Source organism: Staurois parvus, unplaced genomic scaffold (assembly GCF_062004578.1).
Source record: "Staurois parvus isolate SC_StPar_1 unplaced genomic scaffold, SC_StPar_1.0 ptg000019l, whole genome shotgun sequence".
Lineage (NCBI taxonomy): Eukaryota > Metazoa > Chordata > Amphibia > Anura > Ranidae > Staurois > Staurois parvus.
The window spans coordinates 4,617,938-4,644,493 of record NW_028317815.1 but is presented as its reverse complement, the minus strand read 5'-3'; the positions used below and the strand labels follow the sequence as shown (position 1 = coordinate 4,644,493).

Genomic DNA, 26,556 nt, shown 5'->3' with positions numbered 1-26,556 from the left:
AATGGAGAACATAAGGTAAAAACTGTGAATAGTCACAGAGCAGGTGGAACCACGTGTCTCTTGCATATAGAAGTAATAGGGGGAACAGCCATCTCACACTAAAAATGCAGGGACCCTCCAGTTGAGGAAAAAGCACTTAATTATCCATCTTTTTGACCCTTTCTATGAAACCAACAGAAAATGTTGTATACAATGGCACCCAACAATTGCAATAACCATAGTAGCTCCCAATGCTCAGCCAGTATGGTCTGCAAAGATTGCGTCACATCTGTCTTTGAAAATTTCTAAACAGGCAACTCCTATCCATGGTTCCAAATAATAACTACTGCAGGAGAGAACACACAAAAAGACACACTCATCACCTTTCCAAATCACTGTTCTGGTTATTCGATGAATTTGAGTTTTTTTATAAACATACTTACAGTACATACAGTAGGTACCACATTAATATTGCAATTGTAATTTTAAGGTAACAAGGGAAGTAGCTGAAGCAGTACATAGACTGGTTAGTTTCATATCAGGGTCTTACCTGCTGTGTTTCTCTTTTAAATTTTCCCCTCCTGTACATACTTATTTCTTACTGTTACTCTAGTTACTATGATCAGACGGGCAGCTGTACTGCTTGACCCATCCTTCTCTGACCACTTATAGAATATTTAATTTGGTCCAGAGCTAAAAGTTCTGTTACTCCTTATCCCAATACAATTTGACATTTATTTCTGCATACTTTAGCTGCTTCCCATGTTTTAGAATTTGCTAGTTGTGGTGCATACCTAACCATAAATTTATCCCACAACTTATCATTAAAATTCCTTTTGCCCACATTACCTATTTAGCTAGGGGCTCAGTAAAGGCAGAATCTTACCTCGGTTCATATATTCTCTAGCACTTCTCTTGAACTAGGCATTTTCTGATGGTCTTTTACCCTTCATTCCTATATTTAGCTTAATGCCCAGTATTTTCTCTTCTCTACCTGCATATGTACCCTCTTGCCTCTTAACACAATTTTACAGCGGATGTCTACTTCATATAAACGCTTAACTGCACTATTCTTTCTTTTCTTGCCTATAACAATCTGATGGACAGTGGACAGTGACAAAATAACAGGTAACCACCAATCAATACAGTTTGATTAAGGAAGGTAAATTAGGTATCATTTTTTCCAAAACTGCCTTACTGGATCTAGAAAGTCTAATAACGCAAATGTAAGCAAACAAGGGGCTTACCTTTCTGGCTGCGTATTAGAAGTTGTAAATCCTTTTAAGCTCCTGGTTTCAGATTCTCAGGGTCCCCTGTATATCCCCTCTTGGATGAAAGCTCACCAAATTGTCTTGGAAATTTTATAGATAGGCAACTACTAGACTAATACTGATCAGTGGATTCAAATTAATACCTACTGCCGTAGGGATCAGACAAAGATACACTCAGCATCGTTAAAAAAAAATCTGTTTTTTTCAGAACATAAACTGCTTATGCTTACGTAGGTATCCCATTAATATCATCCTAAGATACTAGTAAAAAACAAACTTGATGAGAATGGGGTTATACTTGGCTGGCCAATTATTTTTTTTCTTATCGGTGTCCAGTTCCTCTTGAATTTACCTATATAACCCAACCGTCTCAGAATAACTAAATTCTGTGTCCAGAATGAACAAGAAAACAGAGTTTTTTTGGCGTTAGCCTAGTATTTCTTGTAATGGCTCTGACAAAGACCATGCATCACTTCAATATTTCTTTAATATCTTATGTTAAGTTCTATTATTAATATGCATCATTATATTTGTTGATAAAAATGTAAAATCTATGTAAACAGCTAAAATTACAAACTATTATTAAAGGGTTTGATACTGTCGAAACACTACCTCTCCGTCAAGGGAGATAACAACAACAGCAACAGCACAAAACAGATACCAACGTGAAATATAGAGTTCTTTTTACAAAGTGGATCTGTCAAACAAAAAAAATGATGAATGCAGCATAAATAACACAGAAAAAACAAAAATTGGCATTACTCACTCTTTTTTCAGGGCAGCAGTCCACCCGCGATCTTGCAGAAATGATCACTATTGTTGCCATAAGAATTTCCATCAGAATGAGGAGCATCAAATTGAAATTTATCTAGGAAAAAGGGCAACTCATATATATATATTTTTTTCAATTGTTCATTATACAATAGGTTTAATTTGATGTTTGGGCACAGTTCATATCTTTGCCCAGTATAAATGTTATTATTTTTTTTTTTTTAATCCCACTTGCTACATTTTTGGTGCAATTTCCAACAACTGCATCCTTCGTAGGGATAAATGGTACCACATGCCAAAACACATTAAAAGAATGCTACAACGAATGAAGAACACAGATCTGGAATCTAGATAGGACTCACGATTTATACAAAATCAGATTTAAAAAAAAAATCAAATTTAATTTATAATGGTAACTCTGTTTCAAGAATCTCCCAGGAAAGCAATTGCAGAAAAGACCCTTTCTCTAGTGTGACTGAAAACTCAGAATTACTATTCTAATAAAAGCACTACAATAGGAATAAAATTCACAAAGCAGCTGTTTACTGGACATGTTCATCAACAGTCAGCAGCAGTCAGTAACCATACACTGTTCACCTTTTAGAATATTTCCACATTTGGATGCATATACTGCAGTCACAGACTGATGACTTTGCTTTGAACACCAGAAAAGAGAAGTCATTTCTGTTTTAAGTAGGCTCATTGATCTGCAGTGTGAAAAGTGGCTGCAGGTCATTGGTAATGCTGAGGCTTGAGATAATGCTGATTTTTTTATAACCAAAAATGTTTATGTACTGTATCTAACATAAGTGGTAATTTTTTATTATTCATAATTGTGTGTGAGTGTGTTATTTATTAGCACTATATCAAGCAGCTTACACTGAATCTGCAAGGATTGTTTGTTTTCTGTTGGATTCAAATATAATATATCCTTCAGCCCAAGACTGGAAACATCTAACTTCCAACCAAATTACAGCTTTAAGCACATAAGAAAAACCCAATACCATACAACTAAAATGAGGAAATATACAACTCACTGGACACTAAGCCCCTTTTATAAAACCTGAAGTTCCTGCCTTACCTGTAACTGACATACTGACATACTGTATATAGAGCCAGAGTTGGTTAGTGGCACCTATTAAGCCTTAGATAGTCATCAAACAGCTGTTCACATGGCAGTCACATTAAAGATACACAGATTTCTACTGTCGGTTATACATCAGCTTGTCTCACCTTACATACGTTTTATTGCAGGCTCCACTCTCTGCTCATCTACATTGCTCACATGGTTTATCTCCACATTGTTACGGATACTCAGTGATGCCATGTTGTTTGATTCATAGATATATGAGAGCACTGGATCATGTGCTGTGCTTCTGATTTTGTGGATCACCACAGGGGTTAGACAACGTTGTCTTTATTTTAAGAGTGGGATGATTTAGGCTGGAAGGAGAGTATCATTCAAGTTTTTATTCTAACTACATATTGTGTTTCTTAATAAGCTATTGTATTATTTGCATCCATATCTGATCATCAATCCTTGGTGTTTCTCTCATTTCTTTATCAGTATGGGATGCCTGCGCTGACACACACTACCATTGCATTAGAGTTTTTCAGTACGTGGAGATGATAATTTTATTTCATGTACATTAAAGATACACTGAATCTTTGTTCACAAGGTAGTCAAATGATAGACCAGAAAAATCTGTTTCCCATGACATCCAAATACTAAGCCATGGCTCAGAATGTTAAATGCATTAAAGTTTAGGAACACTTGCTCTGCCTTAACTAAACAGTGAGCTGCTGTTTACATAACATATATATATCAAAAGCCGAAAGTGCCTGCTCCACTTATGACAGTCAGCCTAACTGCTACTTAACATGTCAATTATTCCAAAGCCAAGAATCAAGTCTGTCTTAGCAAAGATACTACCCACATATCATAAAGGGCAAAAATGCATATTTTGACTATGGTAAGCATAAACTGAGCCACTACTCAATGACTATGGCTAACATGTCAAAGGATAGGACCACCTACAGTGCCTCGCCCAGATAGTGGGCTACATGTTAAGCACATACCTCGAGTACCTATTTTACATATAAACTTCCAGGTTGAGCCCCTGTTCATTGTTAACTATCTCAAAAGCTTCAGGGACTTGTCCTGTCTTGTGGAGAAAGATCATTACTCAAACGTCTATATTAAAATACCTAAAGTATCTTCTGGAGGGAAGGAGAGGAGAGAAGCCAGCAGCACTGTGGGGGTGGGGGCACACGGGGGGTCCAGGGCAGCAAGGGAAAATGTATGGTGCACAGAGGGGTGATAAGTGCAGCCGGGGGGGATTACCGGCACCAATCCCTTATATGTTTCTCTCTGCAGCAGCTGAAAGCCAGCAGTAGGGAGAGGAGAAGCTTTCAGCTGCTGCAGAGAGAACCATTCATCAGTTCCAGCAAATGCCCCCCCCCCCCCCCCCGCAGTGCTGATCACTCTCCCTGCCCACACCTGATTCACCCAGCTGTCTGTGCCCCCCCGCTGGCCTGGGCCCCATACAGGAGGACTGCTGGCACCCCCTTATCCACAGCCCTGTGTCTGCCAGTACACAGGTCTGAAACCTTTAGTACCAGAGGAGTCAAAGAAAAGGCATAGCTGGATTTACCAAACTATGCCTGGGCTTGCAATTAAGATTGTTGAACCCCAGAGGGTTTCTTTTTTTTACAATGATTAACATGAAGAAAAAAAGTAAAAACAAATCTCTGCAAAGCAGACAACTAGAGAGAATAACAGTGATGCACATTTGGTAACGATCCTTTGCCAGATATAGTACGTCATCCTTATGATTTTCCAGCGGAAAGAGCTTAGTGTAATAGTAGGTTGTCAACATCACCCCATACTCAAACAATTAAAGCAGGAGTATAATAATTGAGTAGAAGGGAAATTCCAACTTTCTGCGGAGATCATAGTGAATGTCTACACTAGCTACACCATCTAACATACCCATGAGTGCGAAGAGCTAAGGGTAATGAGACAGTGACAACATCACATCCATACCCAAACAATAAAGGCAGAAATAAAATACCTTAGAGAAGGGGTGATATGTCAACTGAATGTGAAGACATTGTTAAATGTTTATGCATGCCAGTCCCTCCAACATGACTCAATCCATAAAGTATAGAATGTTCTCCTTCTATAGTATTTACTGCATTTCTTGTTAAAGACAATTACGTTTAGTCAGTAACTGCTTGTGAATGGTTTGCTTAAAGCCATGCAACTCGTCAGAAAGGTAGAGAAATATTTAGATGCAAAATAGCTGTTAAGAGAACCTTGCGTACATCTGAGACCATAGCATTAGCATGCCACTACTAAACAAGCACCAAAAGCTGCTATGGTGAACAAACTGTAGGAAGCCATTAGGCGAAGTGGCGTGAAAATCCCACATATGCACAACTAATTAAAGAGAAACCTCACCCTTATCATAAACATTAAAACAAAAGTACCTTCAGAAATGTCAATCTATAGATACCTATTTATTTTTTTATCGCATAACTTTTTTTTTCTCATTTCCTTCACCTTCTTGTTTTACGGAGGCCATTTTACAAGGGCAGATGACTCTCTCTCCCTTTACTTCCTGGAACTATGCCAGGAACTCTGGGTCTGCCCCCTGAAACACATCACAGGCACTTCTCATGATGCAGCTGTGAGGCCCTGGTATATCAGGAAGTGGAAAAACAATAAAATAGTGAAAGCAAATAATGTTTGCCTAACTACTGAATGTAATATGAATTCATATCATCATGGAGAGATGTATGATGATGGCATTTTAAGTAAAAGGGGGGGAAAGGTCCACTTTAACATGTTCCTAGTTTAAAGCATGTTCTTGGACATATGCTGATCTGGAGATCCACAAACTGGCCCATTTTACTGAAAACAAGATATTGTCAGCTGCCTTCAATTCCACAAATATGCGGCCTCACGGAACTGGGCTTTTTTCCGTGGGGCCGCATATTTGCGTACCTGTCTTTGTGCTGGGAGCACGCCACACTGTGCGCTCCCAGCACAAAGACCGCGGTGTCACTGAGAGCCCGGGTCCTGTTCTAACAATTGGGACCCGGGACTCCCGATTCCAGGTCACATGATCGCTGTGATAGCCTTTGATTGGCTTTCACAGTGATCAGTCACTGTGCAGCCTGGCCCCCTTGTTTTTTTCTCTCTCTATGAATGGAGAAGATAGATACATGTATCTCTCTAACTCCTGGCATAGAGAAAAAAAAAATTTTTTTTAAAGAAAAAAAAAGAAATAAATAAATATTAAAAAATTTAAAAAAAATAAAGAAAAAATACCTAGATCAAGGTTTGATCTAGTTCAGTGCCAGGGTTATTGTTTGGGTCAAGGTCAGGGTCAAAGGTCAAGGTCAAAGGTCAGGATTTTAAAAAATTTGGTATCAGTGTCAGTTAGGGGTTTATTTACTAAAGCTGGAGAGTCCAAAATCAGACTCCCTTCTGCATAGAAACCAATCAGCTTCTAACCTCAGCTTGTTCAATGAAGCTTTGGCAATGAAACCTGGAAGCTAATTGGTTTCTATGCAGAAGGGAGTCTGATTTTGGACTCTCCAGCTTTAGTAAATAAACCCCTTAGTGTCAATGTCAGTGTCAGTGTGTTAGATAAAAAGAAAAAACACAAAAACAAAATGCACACTATTGTTTCTGGGCTGTACTACGGGTACAAACAACAAATAACATACACATATATGGTATTGCTGAGATCATCAAGAGCTGGAGAATTTATCTTGGGTTGTTCTTTGGTGGTAGGTTATGATCGTAACAAGAAACACACAGCTAAATAAAAAAAAAGATTTTTTTTTTTACTATTTTGGGCCAGTTTTCCTTTGATAATAAAAAAAACCCAGGAGATATCCATTACCATTTACCACCAAATGAAAGCCCAATTTGTCCAAAAAAACCCGATAATTCACCTGGATGTACAAAGTAGTTTTGTTGATATGTACAGTTTTACTAACACATGTCAACATTGCAAAATTGTGCTTAGGTATTTAGATTTGTTTTACCCTTAGGCGTGAAGGGGTTAAGCTTGTCATGGGAGAAGACAAGCACAATGAACCAGATCCCCCAACTTCTGCCGTATATACCTAATTTGTTAATAATGTGCACTGCTGGTTACAGACAAACTGTCAAACCAGTAAAAATATAAAAGAGAAGTCATACTGCAGCATTTTCCTGTTCCAAAGGTAGAAACAGTCACCAAGAGCAGCTGGTTAGCATTTTATTTTACTATGTGTCTGCCATTTTTGTTTCCAGTTTCAAATAGGAGGAGCCTTTGCTCTAGTTGCTATCCTTGATTATCCCTGGAGGAAAACAACTAATACATAATCAAATTTGGAGCCATTACAATGTCTGTGCTGTCTAATATTTTATAAAAATAAGTGAATCTTTAACTGTTGGAATGGGCCACAGGCCGATGGTGCTATTACTGTGTTTAAAGTATTCAAAGTGCAACTTTTCTAATTTCTATTGCAGAAAGTGTTTCCCCATCTTTGCTTAATTAAGTGGCACTGCTTGTCCTTTTGTTTAGATCATTTTGGTGATTTACATTTCTATGAATAGTGCTCATTGGACTTTGTCATATCTGAATGGACAAGCAGCAAAATACAGTCATGGTCAAAAATATTGGCACCCCTGTATTTTCTCCACTTTTTGTGTCATACCAATAAAAATATATGCATTTATTATTTTTTTTTCTGGAGCCTCTAAAGCATTGCACCAGTGATCAGCAGATCTCCAGCAGACCTGTCAGTGTATCTGTGTGCCCCTACATATGGGCAAACAGATCATTTCTGACAGGAAGACTCAGCGAACTACCATGCGCTCCACAGCGCCATGGTAGTTCATTGAGAACTACAAGCTGACAGCTGCAAATGCTGTAGTTTACTCACTCGCAGAATACTGTGAATGAGTGATGGTTTTTTTAAATTGTAACAAAACAGGGGAGTGGGGTCTGGTCCATTCATAAAATGTTATACCCTGAATATGGGTTACAAAAGGTGAACTTATCCTTTAACCAAAATGAGACTCAGATGTGAAAAACAAATCTGCTACTTACATTAATTGCTGTTGGATTAATTGCTAGTTTGCAGCCAAACCATATTAGGCAGGTAGTAATAATAGAAAATGTTGATACATGTAAAATCTGAAAATAAGAGATCTGAAAAGATATACAAATGATAAAATCAGAGAAAGTCGTACACAGCAATAAGATGGTAAATAAGATAGGAGATAGAAGATGGCTAAACAGAGGTCATAGTGAGCATCAAACAACAGGATTTTGGCTCAGTATCAATTCACTTTTATCATTATCTGTCCAGCAAAGGCATTCTCTCTTGAGCTGCTGCCTATCATGCAAAATTATGGCCACAGTTATCTGAATTAATCAACCAATATTCCTGGTAACTTTCAGACTTCTAAAACTTTGGGCACCAACTCTACAACTCCCCACTGCTGATCAAGGCACATACAGTATTTAGACCAGTTTTGTGAGAACTTGACACAGTTTAAAACTGTCTTCGAAGAGTCCCTTATAGCTACTCTGTGAATAGACTTATGGCAATATCAGGTCAGTTTCCCAGTATCTGTGCAAATAGCTAGATGGGGGGAAAAATGGCTCACTTTCGTTAAAAGTGCTGCTCTACTTCTTAGGATATCTTTCCCGTTAGTTAAATGCAGGAGTCCATCAACAGATCTTGTATGTCAGTACCCACACAGCAGCTACAGAAGCTAGAAAAATACATGCACACAAGCATTAATCATTTTTGTTTTATATCAAAACTATCATTCAATGTTAGCATATCAAATGCGTATAATAATTTAAAAGATATTCATTTCTTAAAGGTGGGGAATATGGAGCACAAGTTGTCTGCTTATGCTGACAATGTGTTATTCCACTTCACAGACCCCCTGATCTGTGCCGGGAACCTAAATCTTTTGGCATGATCTCTAACTTTAAGATCAATTATGCTAAATGTGAAGTTTTGCTAATTACACTTCCCTCTAACCTGGCAACAAATTTACAGGCAGCATTTCCCTTCACTTGGGTCAAACCCTCACTGAAGTTCTTAGGTATTCAGTTCACTGATTGCTTTGAAACATTATATACTAGCAACTATCCTTCATTGTTAAGTACTGTACGCCAAGATCTATTGACCTGGCGTAAGGTAGGTTTCTCCTGGCTGGAATGAGTAAGCATTATGAAAATGGACATCCTCCAATGGGTACTTTTTTTTCTGCAGATGGTCCCGGTGCCCCTACCTAAAATTTTCTTTCTGCAACTCACTAGAATGTGCAGAGACTGCGAATTGCTACAAAAATACTGAAGTGCTCTAAAAAAAGCAGGGGGTTTAGGAATACCTGATGTTCAGCGCTATTACAGGACTATCACTCTGCAGTGGGTTTTGAACTGGCGTTTCCATGCACAAAGGTGTGGGTCCCCCATGAGAAATGTATGGAGGGACATAACCTATCCTACGCCCCATCCACCTCACCTTTGACAACCCTTGCTCTTCAAGTTTGGGAGTGTGGTAATCAGTTACTTTCTCTGGCTCCCTCTGTGTCCCCACCACTACTTTCTGAGGCTATCTGTGGTTTCCCCCTGGGGAAAGTCTGACTTTTTTTTTGGCCAATGGGCTACTGATGGTAATGTTAGTTGTGGTAAATTCCTGGTGAATGGCAAGCTACTTCCCTTAGAAACCCTCAGGGATCGCTTTGGCAGCTTCCCCATGGACGTTTGGAGACATAGGCAACTTCATCATTTCTTTTCCACCCAGAGCCACTCTATTAGGGCTGTGTCTTTGCTAACCCCATTTGGACGTCTCTTCATAGGTGAGGAGCCTTTGCCCCATATGGTCTCTGAAGTGTATAAACTGCTAAGATACGCTTCCAAAGATACAAAACCTGTTTATATTCGGGAGTGGGAACAGGACATGGGGATGGAGTTTTCTGCTGAACAACTTTCACACACCTATCGGCTGACCCACTCCAGCTCCATTGACTCCAAAACTCAAGAAATAAATTATAAGATATGGACACATTGGTATCTCATCCCCACGGCTCCATTGCACATTTGCCCTTCCACTTCAGATCTCTGTTTGTGGGAATGCCCTGTGATTAGACCCTTTGGGACTGATGTTAAGGCCCAGATGAAATAAATCCTTGATCTGGACATTCCTTTCTCCCCGGTCCACTTCCTACTCCACATACCTACTCTCGCACGTAGCCAATACAAATGTTGTGTATTACCACACCTCTTGAATGCTGCTAAGAGACTACTCCCTATTTATTGGAAGTGAGCTCACATTCCCAACTGTGAGGATTGGATCAGGAAGATGAATGAAATTATGGATGCTAAGGATTGAGTGGCGACATGTAGTGGTGCCTGAGAGCGCTTCAATGGCATATGGGTGGTGTGGCAGGAGTACACCACTGACCTAGACCACATGCCTTCTAGTCTGGATGTGGCCTTGACAGAGCTAGCGGAACCCTCACTCAAATTGATTTCTTGACTTACAAAGCCTTGGATTTGTTGTTTTTATTTATTTTTTTCTGCATCCAAACCACCGCTCCGTCTCAAAACTTTTTCTCAGCACAGCAGGCTGGTGTCTGCGATTTCAGTCATGGTGATGGAAGGTATGCATACACTTTTCTCCTTTTGACAATAACTTGTATTTTGTTGTTTGTATGTTTCTGCTGTCCATAGCTACCATGTACAATGTCTAGATACAACTTGAAGTCAGGCTATCCAGGGCTTCAACCCCCTGCTGGCTCTACTTATTTATACTCTAACAAGTTGATACCATTAGATGGTATGCAGTGTAACGCTTTCTAATTGCATGGTAATGTTGGACTCGTTTAGCCTTTTTAGGTATCCTCCATTACCAGGGGCTTTCTGTTAGCCCTATTTTAACCAATGTAGCCACTTTTTCATCTGATTGGTTGGTCTACTTATGAAGAACTTGTCTCATAGGTGTTAGACTGGTCCACGGTTAAACTAATAGGCAGGGCAAAGTCAGCAGTGCTCGCCTGTTTCGGATAAGCGCAGCATTACTATTCTGAATGTCTGTATCTGTTTTCATTCAAGACTAACTGACAAAATAGCTATTTTTGTGTTGGACTGTTATTTTCTTAAACAAAGATTCCATTTTAAAAAAAAAAGTTATTTATTTTCATTTTCTAGCTTATGGGTGCTTAGACCATTGGGTTGAACATTACAAATGTGCCTTTTATTATTCAGAAGAACTTACCACATTCTCTTTGTTCTTCAACACTGCAAAACTTACAACAGCCGAAGGTATACACTGTAAATAAAACAAACCATTATGACAGCCTTTTTAAACATTATATAAAAAAAAACTAATATATTGACACTGGATCAGAAATCTCAACAAAGAACTGTATGAAAAATGTACAAGCACTCTACTGTATCATTAGGACAACAATTAAAGCAGACCTCGAGCAAGAAAGCTAAGTACCAGCCAATACCCAGTGGGTATAGAAAAGAATCCCCCCCCCCTTTTAAAATAATCACATTTTGTTTTTATCCAGCTGTATTTGCACAGTGCAACTTATAACATCCAAGTGAAAGACAGAACACCAACATGTCTGGAAAACATTTAAGAAATTCAAAAACAGAATCACTGAGTTGTTGAAAGGGTCTACCCCTTGTGTCAGTATTTTGTTGAACCTCCTTTTGCTTTAATTACAGCCTTAAGCCTGTTGGGTTATGTCTCTACTTACTTTGCACATCTAGACTTTGCAATATTTGCCCACTCTTCTTTGCAGAACTGCTCAAATTCAATTAAATTTGATGGTGACCGTTCGTGGACTGCAATCTTCAAGTCATTCAACAGACTTTCAATAAGGTTTGTATGGGGTTAAGCATGGGCTCTGACTAGGCCATGCAAAGAAGATTCACCTTTTTCTCCTTCAACCACACAAGCATGTCAGGAAAATATTTAAGAAATTCAAAAAAAATCACTGAGTTGGAAAAAGAAAAAGAAAAACTGTGTCTGTCTTCATTTCCAGCTGCAAAGCAACAAATTGTGATTATGTTAAAGGGGGGGGGAGTTCTTTTCTATACCCACTGTATTTGTAACTATACTTTTATGATTGTCTCAATGGGTGCTAGATATCATAGGAATGCAACGCCCCTGCTCACCCTGTGCTCCTCTGCTTGAAATGCTGTTCTGTCAGGGGAATCAATATAGGGAAAAACAGTTCAATTAAGGTGTAAAGGCATTGCTTTAAAGTGATTGTAAAATCTCAGTTTTTTTTCATTTTAATAACAAACATTGTACACTTGCCTGCTCTGTGCAATGGCATTACACAAAGTGGCCCCGAACCTCCTCTTCTGGGGTCCCCCACTGGTGCTCTAGGTTTCTCCCCTTTTTGCTGTGCCCCCATAGGAAGCCGCTTCCTTCCTACTTGCTCCCGAGCTGGGCTGTGTGCATCCATTGACACACACATAGCGTAGCTCAGGCCCCGCCCTCCCAATCCTTCCTCACTAGATTTGACTTACAGCAGTAGAAGCCAAAAAAAAAGTTTTTGCTTTAGAACCAATTTAACTTGTAAGCACAATGTACCCCAAAAACACCCATTACACTGCACCATGTATTCAATTATAATTTTCATCTTAAAAACCTGCACCCAAATACACAGAGCACACTGTACCATGCACCCAAATACATAGAGCTGAAAGTGCCATACACCCCAGTACATGAAGCACATTGTATTATGCATCCAGAAATGCACTTAAAGAAGAACTCTGGGATAGGCAAAAAAATCATCTATTAGTACACCTGCCTACACAAAACACAAAACCATTAATGTCATTTTGAAAATCCTTACCATTTAGGAGAAAAGGCTAATTGAATTTTCATGACCTCATCTCTGTAATTCAAAAGATAACAGCATCTGCTCTGCCAAGGAGGAGGTGTAACAGCATTACATCATATCCTCTCTTCTTTCTGCAATAAAAGGAAACTACAGTTCCCATCGATCACAGAGAATTGTAGTGAATGTGGGCGTGTACACTAGGCCTGTACATGTTGAATGTGTCTGAAAGTCTCGTTCCACCCCCCAATGCAAGTGGGGATGAATTACATCACTTCTTCCTGGAGAAAGAACTATAGAAGGGATGTGCAAAGGCCAGTGGATGGGAGAATAGGAGGCCACTGGCCTTACAAACAGGAAACCAAAGAAAATTAACAGTTTGATTTGGTTATTTCAGAGCAGCTACTGAGTGAACCAGAAGATGGATGACATATTCAGTGAAGGGAAGAAATCAACAACAAGGACATGTAAAAAAGTTATTGCCTGGAGCTCTGCTTTAAGCATAGTCCTAAGGATAATTCCAGGCAGCAAAAAACACCAATCACCAGACTGCTAATCCAAGCCAGAAAACACTGCTGCTGTTCTAAAGTCATAGAAAGTCCTTTGTATCTTAAATAGTCCGTCACTTAAAAAAGTAACCAGCTAGCACAAACAAGCAGCTCTCATTTCTCTTTTGTAGAAAAAGTAAGAGAAAGCCCGACCTCCACAAACCTCACCCGGCCCAAGTGGTTAGCAGGTAAAAGCATCCACAGATCAATTCTTCCAAGCTATGCTCTTAATATGCTTCACCCAGCCCTTGGGGCTTAATCATGGAGGTAATTTCTCTTTGCTACAGCTGAATGCAGGTGAATTAAAAATTCACAAAGCTCTGACATTTGAAGCACTGTACAAGTGTACTGCTGGAGTCTGCTAAAAACCTGACGGATGTTCTAATCCTTATCCTTCTCTATCCAAAACTAAAAAGAAAAAAGTTATGCCTTTAGTTACACCTTCAATGCAGATAAGAAGGAGGTCAACTGCAGGTCAAATAGACCTGTAAATTAATTCTGAATGATCTCAGGAGAGTTGCAAACTGATGTCAGAATAATACATTCAATACAAGACCAAAGCCTTTCAGCTCAGGTCCTTTTACTTAGTAGCAGCTTTTTTTTTCGCTTTTAACACTTTCACTGCCAGGTCCACACTGCATACAGACCTACAGCACTGCTTCCAGCTGGCCAGGTCCGTACGCCATCCAGTGACCATGACCTTTTAGCAGTTTTGTTCAGCAGACTGCTGAACAAGGCAATAGCTCTGATCATTGGATGCCAAATAAAATTGACTTATCAAAGTTAAAAAGCCAGAAAGCTAACTTTTCTGTTATCCCTGTTTCTTAAGTGCAAAATGATTACAACTGATGCAGAGGATAAAACATACGAATAAGCTCAAAGTAAAAAATAATAATGTAAATGCTTACAGATCCTGCAGCACATCTCAAATAGTCCATTTCAGAAGGGAATACATTTCCTAAGTAAAGGGAAAATCCTGAGGTTCCAAGAAGGCAACTCTGCAATCAAAGAATAGAGTTTGCACACAGAAATTATCAACAGCATTGAACAATGACTCTTGTAAAATATATCAGTGAAGTTGCCCAATAAAGCATATCTATGGTCAAATTTTAAAACCCAATATTCTTTTCCACATCATATTTAAATTATTTCTAGCCTACTGCTATTAATTTGAATGATCTTAAAATTTGTAAAACTCTATTTGAAACTATCCCCACACATTTACTTACTTGAATTCTGTGACACGTATTAATTATGCCCTTTGAGTAGGCACTGCTGTGTTGCAGAATTCACACAGCCTGCCTTCTGAACTACAGAGGTGCCGAGAGATTCATGAGTTGAAGTCCAGAAGTACAGAAATCATTGCTTTCAGGCAGGAAGGTACCATGGGATATGTAGTCCTTAGAAACTAAACATCAGAGGAAAAGCTACAACACAAGCAGGGAATATGGAGTGTTGTGGATAGAGATGTCACTGCAGGGATGTTTAATTCCTATCGTTTGACGCCCAGGACATGCAGTTTTGGGCGCCGGGCAAGAAGTTTTGAGTTAAATTTAGCCCTACTGCGGGCTACTCTGGTGCTGGCAATAGCTGGAGACAGAGAAGACTGGCTTCTAGGCTGGCAGCACAAAACCCTCACTGCTGTGCAGAAGACAGCAGAGGAGAAGGCAAGGGAGTGGTGTTTTTCTTCAGTGCGGTTGTCGTTCTGAGCGAGTACACCGTACACGGACTCCTATAAAACATTCCAACTGTCTGCAGAGTCAATAGCTAAAGACTTTCAAACTTAGTGTGGCCTTCAGATTAGCACAACAACAATGCGCAGAGGTTCATGGAATGGGTTTCCATGGTCGAGCAGCTGTATCCAAGCCTTACATCACCAAGTGCAATGCAAAGTGTCAGATGCAGTGGTGTAAAGCATGCCCCCACTGGACTCTAGAGCAGTGCAGATGCGTTCTCTGGAGTGATGAATCACGCTTCTCTGTGTGGCAATCTGATGGATATGTCTGGGTTTGGTGGTTATCAGAACAGTACTTGCCTGACTGCATTGTGCCAAGTGTAACTTTTGGGGGAGGGGGGATTATGGTGTGGGGTTGTTTTTGAGGGGTTGAGCTTTGCCTCTTAGTTCCAGTGAAGGGAACTCTTAAGGCGTCAGCATACCATGACATTTTGGACAATTTAATGCTCCTAACTTTGTGGGAACAGTTTGGCGATGGCCCTGTCCTGTTCCAACATGACTGAGCACCAGTGCACAAAGCAAAGCCCCTACAGACATGGATGAGTGAACTTGAGGTGGAGGAACATGACTGGCCTGCACAGAGTCCTCACCTCAACCTGATAAAACACCTTTCGGATGAATTAGAGTGGAGACTGCGATCCAGGCCTTCTTGTCTGACATTAGTGCCTAACCTCACAAATGTGCTTCTGGAAGAATGGTCAAACATTCCCATAGACACATTCCTAAACCTTGTGTACAGCCTTCCCAGAAGAGTTGAAGCTGTTATAGCTTCAAAGGGTGGGTCAACTCAATATTGAACCCTACGGATTAAGACTGGGATGCCATGAAACATGTGCATTTAAAGGCAGGCATCCCAATACTTTTGGCAATATAGAGTACTTCCTGACTTCCTATTCGCTGTCAGTCTCAGGATACTGAGCTGCCTCCAGTCCCTGCAGCATACTGCTCAGAGCTGTGCTCCTCTGCTGTTCCGGAATGGGTGTGCTGCTGTGACCCACCTGTAATGGAATCTCCTGGAATCTTCCTGGCCAAGTGCACTGTGGTATGTGACAATCAGCATGTGCAGTACAGTCACATAGGGCACACTGCACTCACACACAGCATCAACCTCCACCCCACTAATCCCTAATGTCCCTCCTCCCCCCCCCCCCAACTAATCCCCAATGTCCCCCCTCTCCCCCCACTTATCCCCAATGTCCCCATTTCCTCCACTTATCCTCAATGTCCTCCTCTCCCTCAGCTTATCCCCAATGTTGCCCCTATCCCCCCATTTATTCCCAATGTCTCCCCTCCTCTCCCACGTATCTCCAATGTCTCCCCTCCTCTCCCACTTATCCCCAATGCCCCCCTCATATATCCCAAATGTCCCCCTCTCCCCCCCCACTTATCCCAAATATCCCCCACTTATCCCCAACCTCCCCCCCCCCACTTATTCCAAATGTTACTCTCTCCCCCCCCACTTATAACAAAAGTTCCCCTTATTCCCCATTTATCTCCAATGTTCCTCCTCTCCCCCCCTTCTCCCCCAACTTATCCAAAATGTCCTCCTCTCCCCCACTTATCCCCAGTGTTCCTCCTCTCCCTCCACTTATCCCCAATGCCCCCTCTCTCCCCCATCTTATCCCCAATGTCCCCCCTCTCCTCCATCTTATCCCCAATGTCCCCTCTCCCCCCCCTTATTCCCAATGTCCCATCTCCCCCCACTTATCCCCAATGTCCCCCCCTCCTCTCCCACTTATCCCCAATGTCCCCCCACACTTATCCCAAATGCCCGCTTCTTCCCTCTACTTATCCCAAATGTCCCCCCTCTCCCCCCACTTATCCCAAATGGCCCCTTCTCCCCCACTTATCTCAAATGTTCCTCCTCTCCCTCTACTAAACCCCAATTCTCCTCCTCTCCCTCCACTAAACCCGAATGTCCCCCCTCCCCCCACTTTCCAAAATGTCCCTATCTCCCCCACGTATCCCCAATGTTCCTCCTCTCCCTCCACTTATTCCTAATGTCCCCCCTCTTCTCCCACTTATCCCTAATCTCCCCCTCTCCCCCACATAAGAAATTAGCACATTGCGCCCCCCCCCCCCCCATTTAGCACCAATGCCTCCTAACTTGGCACCAATGTCATTCCCTATCCCCCTCTTAGCACTAATGCCCCCTCTCCCCACTTAACATTGAACTCCTCCAGCTCTTCTGCAGCAGCCCCTCTCTCTGATACTCTGTAGGTGAGGGAGAGAGCTTTTGGGGGTGGGAGGAAGGCTCTGTACTAGAAGGGGGGTTGTTGTAAACTGGCCTGTGAGATATGCATTCCTGAGCCCTGCACTCTGTATGCAGCGCACTCCTGAACCCTGCACTCTGTACACAGTACACTCCTGAACCCTGCAATCTGTATGCAGTGCACTCCTGGACCCTGCACTCTGTACACAGCACACTCCTGAACCCTGCAATCTGTATGCAGCGCACTCCTGAACCCTGCACTCTGTATGTAGCGCACTCCTGAACCCTGTACTCTGTACATAGCATACTATTAAACCCATCACTCTGTACGTAGCGTACTCCTGAACCTTGCACCCTGTACGTAGTGAACTGCTGAACCCTGTACATAGCGCACTCCTGAACCCTGCACCCTGTATGTAGCTCTGTCCTGAACCCAGCACTCTGTATGTAGTGCACTCCTGAACCCTGCACTCTGTACGTGGCACACTCCTGAACCCTGCACCTTGTACGCAGCGCACTCCTGAACCCTGCACCCTGTATGCAGTGCTCTCCTGAACCCTGCACTCTGTATGCAGTGCTCTCCTGAACTCTGCACACAGTGCACTCCTAAGCTCTTCCCTTTGCATGCAGTGCACTCCTGAACCCTGCACCCTGTACGCAATGCACTCCTGAACTCTGCCCTCTGCAGTATGCACTACTGCTATTTAACAATGCTCCTGTTAGGTAGTGGTGCCATGAGGGCGTGGTTGAGTTCCTGCACCTATTCTCTGAGAGAAAAAAGCCCTGACGGGCTGTCCCATCCTACGGGACCCCCAGTCAACCAGCCGGTTCTTCCGCTGGCTGATTATAGAGGCAAACAAAGACCGGAACCACTCTGTCTGCCTCTATGATATAGGAAACAGGAAGCAATGAGCATACATCACCACTGTTTTCCCCGGCACCATTTTTAAATATGGATCTTGGTGTGATCAAATGCTTTTAAGGGCAGAAGAGGGATCTGGGGTCTTATTGACCCCAGATCTCTCCATATTTTTTTCAGTGCTCACTATCACAGAGCATTGATTTGAGCAAAAATTGTTGGACTTAAAGGATAAGTTCACTTTCGGTAACATGTTACTTGTTCCCACTCCTGCAGCGGCTTGGCAATCCAAGTCCTAAGCGAGACAGCAGTTACAGGGAGAAGTTCCCCGTACCAGCTGTCACCTTTAGAAAAGAGTGCAGCCACAGGCGACACCTCCCACACGGCTACGTCGTTCATTCACAGAGTTCTGTGAACGAATCACCTACAAATATCGACATCCTTTGCGGATGTAGGCTTGTAGTTCTCAATGAACTACCACGGCGCTGTTGAGCGCTGTGATAGTTCATTGTTTCATGCTTTGAGTGTAAAACTGCCTGCCTGTATGGACAGATAGCTGACAGTCTGCAGGGGTCCTGCATGGCACCAGTGATCTACTTATCGCTTGTGCAATGCTTTCCAGGCTCCTAAAGATAAATAGTAAATGCAAAAAAATAAAAATTATTTTTTTTATTTTTTTTAAGTGAACTTATCCTTTAGGGCTATTTGCCATGTCCTTGTGTTGCCCAATGCTGCTGGTGTAAACAAGCCCTGAACCTCTACGCTATCAAGAGACCAAACTTGTTCATAGTCGCCTTGTGCAACAAGCAGTTACTGTATATCTTTTAATAGCAGAGATTTAAACTTAACGTGGAACTTCATCCGACTATTGGCTAGCATTGGCAGAAAGGAAAGTATATCATATTTACTTGTTTTAAATGTTTTTTTTTTATTTCTTCACTTACATCCTGGTTTCCATGGCTAGGCAACTGATGTCATACATTCCAGCAGTTTTCAGGAGGGGAGGAGGGGTTTTCTCAGCTAACCTCACCCTCCTGCCTGCAAGCCTGAGCTAAGGGCAGATGGATACCAGGAAGTAAATGCTACATGAATCTTCTGCCCATACTCAAGATGGCCACATCCAGAAATGCTAGGGGATGTTTTTCAACGTGATTTCTCAGAAAATAAAGCATGGAGACATGGATGGGTGAGTTTGCTTTCAATGTTAAAAATGAATTAAACAGCGTTTTTGGTTTGTGGTGCTCAGATGCAGTGACGTTCTGCTTTAACTACACAGAGCTGTTACAATAACATTTGTTATTTTAATTTAAAAAATTGTACCTTTAATATCACTTTAAATCATCCAAATTCAATTAAAAGCAGATTACAAGATGTAAACCAACTGAGTGATGCCTTTTAAACTATGAAAGCAGTTCAACATCTATATACCGCATTAATCAAGGGCAGATTCTAAAGTTGCATACACAGAACATTAAACAAGATTTTGTCATTTTTAAGGTGTTACTAAACCCACAACAGTAAAATCAGTCTATATATGCAGTAAAGCATGCTTGTTATACTCACTGTAGAACCTAAGGGGTTAATTCTCTACATTGTGCAAAACCGCTGTTTGATCCTGACTTCTCTGATCCTCCCCTTCTTCCAGCATCCCCCTCTTATCTCCAGATAAGACATATTGTGTGGAGATACTCTGCACATGCTCAGTTTGGTGTGTATTGCTAGAGAGAGTTTTTTTTTCTTGGGAGAGTGCATGTGATCAGCACAAGACCAATCAGTACTGTCCAGACAGAGATCAGGGGTTCTGCATCCTCCTAGAGCAAATGGAAACTCCTCCTACAAGTACTTAACCAGTGCTCAGCTGGACACTGATAGAAGTCACAAGACTGCTCTAACTGCTGATGAGAAAAGGTATTTAGCAGTTTATATTTACTGGAATAATTGCATTTCCATGTTCTGTGTACTGTGGGACACCAGATATAGTGCATGCAGGGTCCTGGGTTAACACTTTAATACCTACCCCAATCAGCAAAGAAAACATCCAGGTTTTGTACTTGACACATGGGTGTAACTTGCTTTGCAGATCCGCGTGGTACTTCCTATTCTCTTGAGTTCCTAGTTCCAAAGTAGCCATCCTATCATAACTATATTCTTCATTATATCCACCTTCTCTGATCATACCGATCTAAAAAGAGGTACAAAGATGAACTTGACATTTGACTTCAGTCAACTAATTTTTTTTATAGCATTAAGAAATGCTAGCACTGGCACCAAAACACTTTTGGTTTTGAGTTTGAGTTTGCAAAGATCTTAGTCAGCATGCAGGATATTTTTGTGATAAATCCCAGGTACATACGGTAACTTCTACATAAGGGCTCCAAATGTAATAACCTAAAATTCTTTTCTAACAATAAACAAATTTACAAACTGAATCTCACACTCCGTGCAGAAGATAGTTAACATTATAAATATTAAATGTAAAGAATACTCAAAGAAAACAAGCTTTTTAATGTAGATGCCAACCAGTAAAGCTAATGGCTTCATTTGGTTTGCCTACCGTGACCTATTTTGCTCAGAGAAAAAAAAATAATAGAAAGAAAAACCCTAAAAAGTAAAAAAACAAAACAAAAAAAACCCTCAAACTTTTGTGTGCACAAAAGCTGAACTATGCTCAGGAGGTATAGGTTTATGATGAAGGTATAAACATGGGGAAACGTACCTTTATTTAGATGAGTAGCAAAAAGAGGCAGTGTAGGGCGTTGTACGCAGCTTGGATAAACTCTGCTCAGTGAATCATGGTGTATTTGAAGAGGTTGCTCTCTAGCTCTGCTGTGAAGCAGCATCTATTCACATTAAAGACAAAAGCAGAGAAAAAAAATTGTACTTTAGCCAGAGAACACAAGCGCCTGTTGAATTTTAATGAAAAGCCCAGAGAAACATTGAGTATTGCTATTATTGTATGGGCAAACTATACAGTGATAAACAAAAACTTGGAGTAACAATAATATACATTAGTTTTAAAAAGTATTTGTGACAATTTGTAATATCCTGTGCCTTGTCTTTTCTAAGCACAGATTTACTTACTCTAGAGGCACAAGTTATGTCAGACCTGTCCTCTAAAATCTTTAAAGGGTCAAAAGAAGTAATACTTGACTTATTTTAGAAATATCAATAAACTCATAAAAGAGTCACAAAAGAACTGTCTTTTAACAACAGTCAGTTTCTCTCTCTCAGTGTCTAAACATCAGGGGAAACCTGAAAGAAATTGCATAGGCAGCACTTATTTTTGAAAAGATGGTAATGTTCTGTGTGGTGTGTTGGGTTTTGAAAAATCATGCCAGACCTGTTCTTTTAGACCACACAGCAGTTCAAAGACGGTACTCCCACAGACATTTGGGCTGTTTTGAGCTTTTATTTTTCTCCCCCCCATGTTAGCCTATGTGTCAATTTCAGTTTAGTGGCAGGGGAGTTTACAGGCAGAAAAAAAACACATCACTTATGCATTCAGGAGAGGAGCTTTTGTGCAAAAAAATGTTCAAAAGTGAAAAAAACACACATTAGCATACAGTAATGCATTCTAATGGCCAAAAGTATGGCCAACACTATGCATTAACGCCAGACGTGGGAACGCGCACTATCACACAAAACCATGCAAAAACATGGATTATTACTGCATTTTTGATTCTAAAAACTTCTGTAGCTCAAAAAAACGTTTTTTCAGCTTCTCAGTGTACATGAGGCCTTATGTGAACCATGGCTGGAATTGACTAAGACTATTTAGAACTAAGTTGATCCAGTTGCCCATAGCATCCAATCAACTCATAAACTTACATTCTTTAACTGCTTCCCACCTGGCCACTGCACTTTAATGGCCAGGTGGGAGCTTTGCTGTTCTGAGGGAACGTTCCTGTTCATCCCTCAGAATGTGGCTGCGCAGATGCGTGCACTCGGTGTGCCTGTGTCCCCTGGACACAGTGCAACGCTGCTCAACAGAAGGGCTCTGTGAATGGTCCTTCTGATCACATGATGGCTGTGTCCAGTCACAGCCATCATGTAATGTAAACACGACTGCCTGTCAGTTGATCGGCTCTGCCTCTCTTCACACAGAGCCCGCCAGTGAGGAGAGGCAGAGCCGATCAGTGAGCCAGTGAGTTTTAAAGCACACTCACACCGATCACCCACACATCTGTCACAGTGATCATCTACATCTGTGTCAGTGGTCATCCACATCTGTACCAGTGATCCACATCTGTACCAGTGTACCAGTGGTCATCCACATCTGTATCAGTGATCCACATCTGTCACAGTGTACCAGTGCTCATCCACATCTGTACTAGTGATCCATATCTATAACAGTGTACCAGCTGTCATCCACATCTGTACCAGTGATTCGCATCTGTCACGGTGTTCCAGTGGTCATTCACATCAGTACCAGTGATCCACATTTGTACCAGTGATCCAGATCTGTCACAGTGTACAAGTGGTCATCCACATTTGTACCAGTGATCCACATCTGTCACAGTGTACCAGCACTCATCCACATCTGTACTAGTGATCCATATCTGTAACAGTGTACCAGTGGTCATCCACATCTGTACCAGTGATTCACATCTGTCACGGTGTCCAGTGGTCATTCACATCTGTACCAGTGATCCACGTTTGCACCAGTGATCCACATCTGTCACAGTGTACCAGTGGTCATCCACATCTGTACCAGTGATCAACATCTGTCAGAGCGTACCAGTGTCATATCCACATCTGTCACAGCGCATCAGTGATCAACATCTGTCACAGTGTAGCAGTGTCAAATTCACATCTGTACCAGTGATCAACATCTGTCAGACAGTACCAGTATCATATCCACATCTGTACCAGTGATCAACATCTGTCACAGAGTACCAGCCTCAAATCCACATCTGTAACAGTGATCAACATCTGCCACACAGTACCAGTGTCAAATCCACATCAGTACCAGTGATCAACATCTGTCACAGTGTACCAGTGTCAAATCCACATCTTTACAAGTGATCAACATCTGTCACAGTGTACAAGTGTCAAATTCACAACTGTCACAGTGCAGATTGAGGAAAATATTTATTTGATCCCCTGCAGATTTTGTAAGTTTGCCCACTTACAAAGAAATAAAGGGTCTATTCATTTTATCATAGGTATATTTAAAATGATAGAGGCAGAATATCAACCCAAAATCCAGAAAAAACACATGATAAAAAGTTATAAATCGAGGTGCAGTTCAGTGAGTAAAATAAGCATTTGATCCCTAAGCAAAACATGACTTAGTACTAGGAGGAGAAACCCTTGTTGGCAAGCACAGAGGTAAGATGCTGCTTGTATTTGGTTACAAGGTTTGCACACATCTCAGGCGGGATTTTGGTCCACTCTTCTTTACAGATCTTCTCTAAATCCTTAAAGTGTTACTAAACCCAGGACCCTGCATTTACTCTATCTGGTCTCCCACAGTACACAGAACATGGAAATGCAATTATTTTAGTAAATATAAACTGTGAAATACCTTTTCCTGTCAGCAGTTAGAGCAGTCTTGTAACTTCTATCAGTGTCCAACAGAGCACTAGTTAAAGCTTGTTGGAGTAGTGTTCTTTCTGCTGTAGGAGGATGCAGAACCCCTGATCTCTGTCTGGACAGCACTGATTGGCCCTATGCTGATCACATGGATGCTCCTAAAGAAAACACACCAAACTGAGCATTTGCAGAATGTCTCCACACTATATGTCTTATCAGGAGATAAGAGGGGGACACTGGAAGAAAGGGAGGATCAGAGAAGTCAGGATCAAACAGCATTTTTACACAAAGCAGGTGCCTTTAGGTTTCACAGTGCGTATAACAAGCATGCTTTACTGCATATACAGACTGATTTTCCTGTTGTGGGTTTAGTAACAATTTAGGGTTTCTTGGCTGTTGCTTGGAAACTCAAAGTTTAAGCTACCTCCATAAATTTTCTAAAGGCTTAAAGTCTGGAAACTGGCTAGGCCACTTCATGACTTTAATGTGCTTCTTCTTGAGCCACTCCTTTGTTGCTTTGGCGGTATGTTTTGGGTCATTGTCATGCTAGAAGACCTATTCACAACCCATCTTCAGTGTTCTGGCTGAGGGAAGAAGGTTCTCATCCAAGATTTTACAATACATGACCCTTTAGCAGAGAAGCAGCCCCAAAGCATAATGTTTCCACCTCCATGCTTGACTGTAGGGATGGTGTTCTTAGGGTCATAGTCAACAATTTTCCTCCAAACACAGCAAGTCGAGTTAATGCCAAAGAGCTCAATTTTGGTCTCATCTGACCACAACACTTTCTCCCAATCCTTCTCTGAACCATTTATATGTTCATTGGCAAACTTCAGATGGGTCTGTACATGTGCTTTCTTGAGGAGGGGGACCTTACAGGCACTGCAAGATTTCAATCCATGGCAGCGTTTTGTGTTATCAATGGTTTGTTTGGTGACTATGGTCCAAACTGCCTTGAGATCATTCACAAGCTCCTCCCATGTTATTCTGGGCTGATCCCTCACTTTCTCATGATCATCCTTACCACATGAGGCGATATTTTGCATGGAGCTCCTGTCTGAGGGTTATTGATAGTTATTTTGTATTTCTTCCATTTGCAAATAATCGCTCCAACAGTTGTCTCCTACTCACCAAGCTTCTTGCTGATGGTCTTATAGTTCATTCCAGCCTTGTGCAGGTTAGCAATCTTCTCCTTGTCGTGCTTTCACAGCTCTTTGGTCTTGCCCATGATGGAGGAAGTATGAGATTCTGTGGACAGGTGTCTCTTATACACATAACAAGTTGCCGTTAGGAGCACCTTCTTAAATTGACAGGATTAATCTGTGTACCACATGAGCACATAACCAGTCTGTGGGAGCCAGAATTATTGTTGGTTGGTAGGGGATCAAATACTTTTTTACTCCCTGAACTGCAACTCAATATGTAACATTTGTATCATGTGTTTTTTCTGGATTTTTCATTGATATTCTGTGTCTATCATTTAAAATAGAGCTATGATAAAAATTATAGACCCTTCATTTCTTTGTAAGTCGGCAAACTTATGAAATCTGCAGGGGATCAAATAATTATTTTCTATTCTGTATGCCAGTCTATTCATCTTGAATGCCCAGAACACGCTACAAGATGATAATGAGGTTTTTACATTTCAAAAATAATACCAGGTGCCCTCCTCGAAATCATCATGATTATGACAAACTGTTCAAAATTCGGCCACTAATCCACTTTTTTTGCTGTACCTTCAAGAAAATGTTTACTCTCAGCAAAAATCCCTAATCTACTTTACTGGAAGGCTTGGCATTAAACAGTACATTCCTAGTAAACGGACCAAATATGGGGTAAAATGCTACAAGGCAACAGGGCCGCAGGATATACCTGCAACTTCAAATTTTATGAGGGAAAGGACAACCTGCAAGACCCCCTGTATGCCCTACCTATATGAGGACAAGTGGCAAAATTGTTTGGCAACTTTCTAGAATCGCTGTTCGAGAAGGGATACCATCTGTATGTAGATCATTTCTACACAAGTCTCCCACTATTCCGCCACCTCTATCTAAAGAAAACTGTGGCCTGTGGGCCAACTGCAAGGGCTTCCCACAAGGATTTGTGACAACAAAACAAAAACAAGGTGAAACAGCCAGTTTGCAGAATGAAGAGATACTAGCCCTAAAGTGGAGTGATAAAAGAGATGTCTATATCCTTTCCTCATTCATGATGACACCTCAGTGGAACTTTGAACAAGAGAAGGTCCCGTCCATAAACCAAAATGCATACACAACTATAGCCAGTTCATGAAGGGGGTGTGGATATGAATGACCCAATGTCCCTCCCAGCCAGGCATTAGAGAGTGCTTCTGGATTTATCACACATCACTACACTATTAGAGACGTATATGTGAAGTGAAGATATTTTTCCAGTGTCTGCTATCTGCTACTTCCCTGTATGAACTGGACTGTTTAAAAACAAAGTCATTTTTTGCTATAAGTATTCAGAAAATGTGGAAAGAAAAGGAAAACTTATTTTTTCTAAACTAAGTTGCCATTTATAGGATATTTCTAACACATAGCATGTTCAGTGGATATAAAAATCTACACACCCCTGTTAAAATGTCAGGTTTCTGCGATGTAAAAAATGAGACAAAAATATTTTAGGGGGGGAAGTAAGCATAAAAAACTAAAATAATGCGGTTGCATAAGTGTACACACCCTCTTATAACTGAGGATGTAGTACACAGTACACACCTGCCATCATTTAAAGT

At 41.1% G+C, this 26,556-nt stretch overlaps 1 protein-coding gene across 3 annotated transcripts in view; it reads right to left on the bottom strand.

Annotated features, from left to right (window-relative positions):
* Positions 1–21,094, bottom strand: part of MLC1 (modulator of VRAC current 1) — a 62,701-nt gene extending 41,607 nt beyond the window's left edge. For all 3 annotated transcript variants that reach the window (XM_089684645.1, XM_089684649.1, XM_089684647.1), the window contains exons 1-6: positions 20,983–21,094; positions 20,284–20,448; positions 14,369–14,458; positions 11,325–11,378; positions 8,135–8,236; positions 2,017–2,118 (exon numbers count right to left, since the gene is read on the bottom strand). In XM_089684645.1, coding sequence (XP_089540771.1) covers positions 2,017–2,118; positions 8,135–8,236; positions 11,325–11,378; positions 14,369–14,458; positions 20,284–20,442 — 507 coding nt within the window. In that variant the 5' untranslated portion in view covers positions 20,443–20,448; positions 20,983–21,094. The remainder of the gene's footprint in view (positions 1–2,016; positions 2,119–8,134; positions 8,237–11,324; positions 11,379–14,368; positions 14,459–20,283; positions 20,449–20,982) is intronic.
* Positions 21,095–26,556: the final 5,462 nt, after the last annotated feature.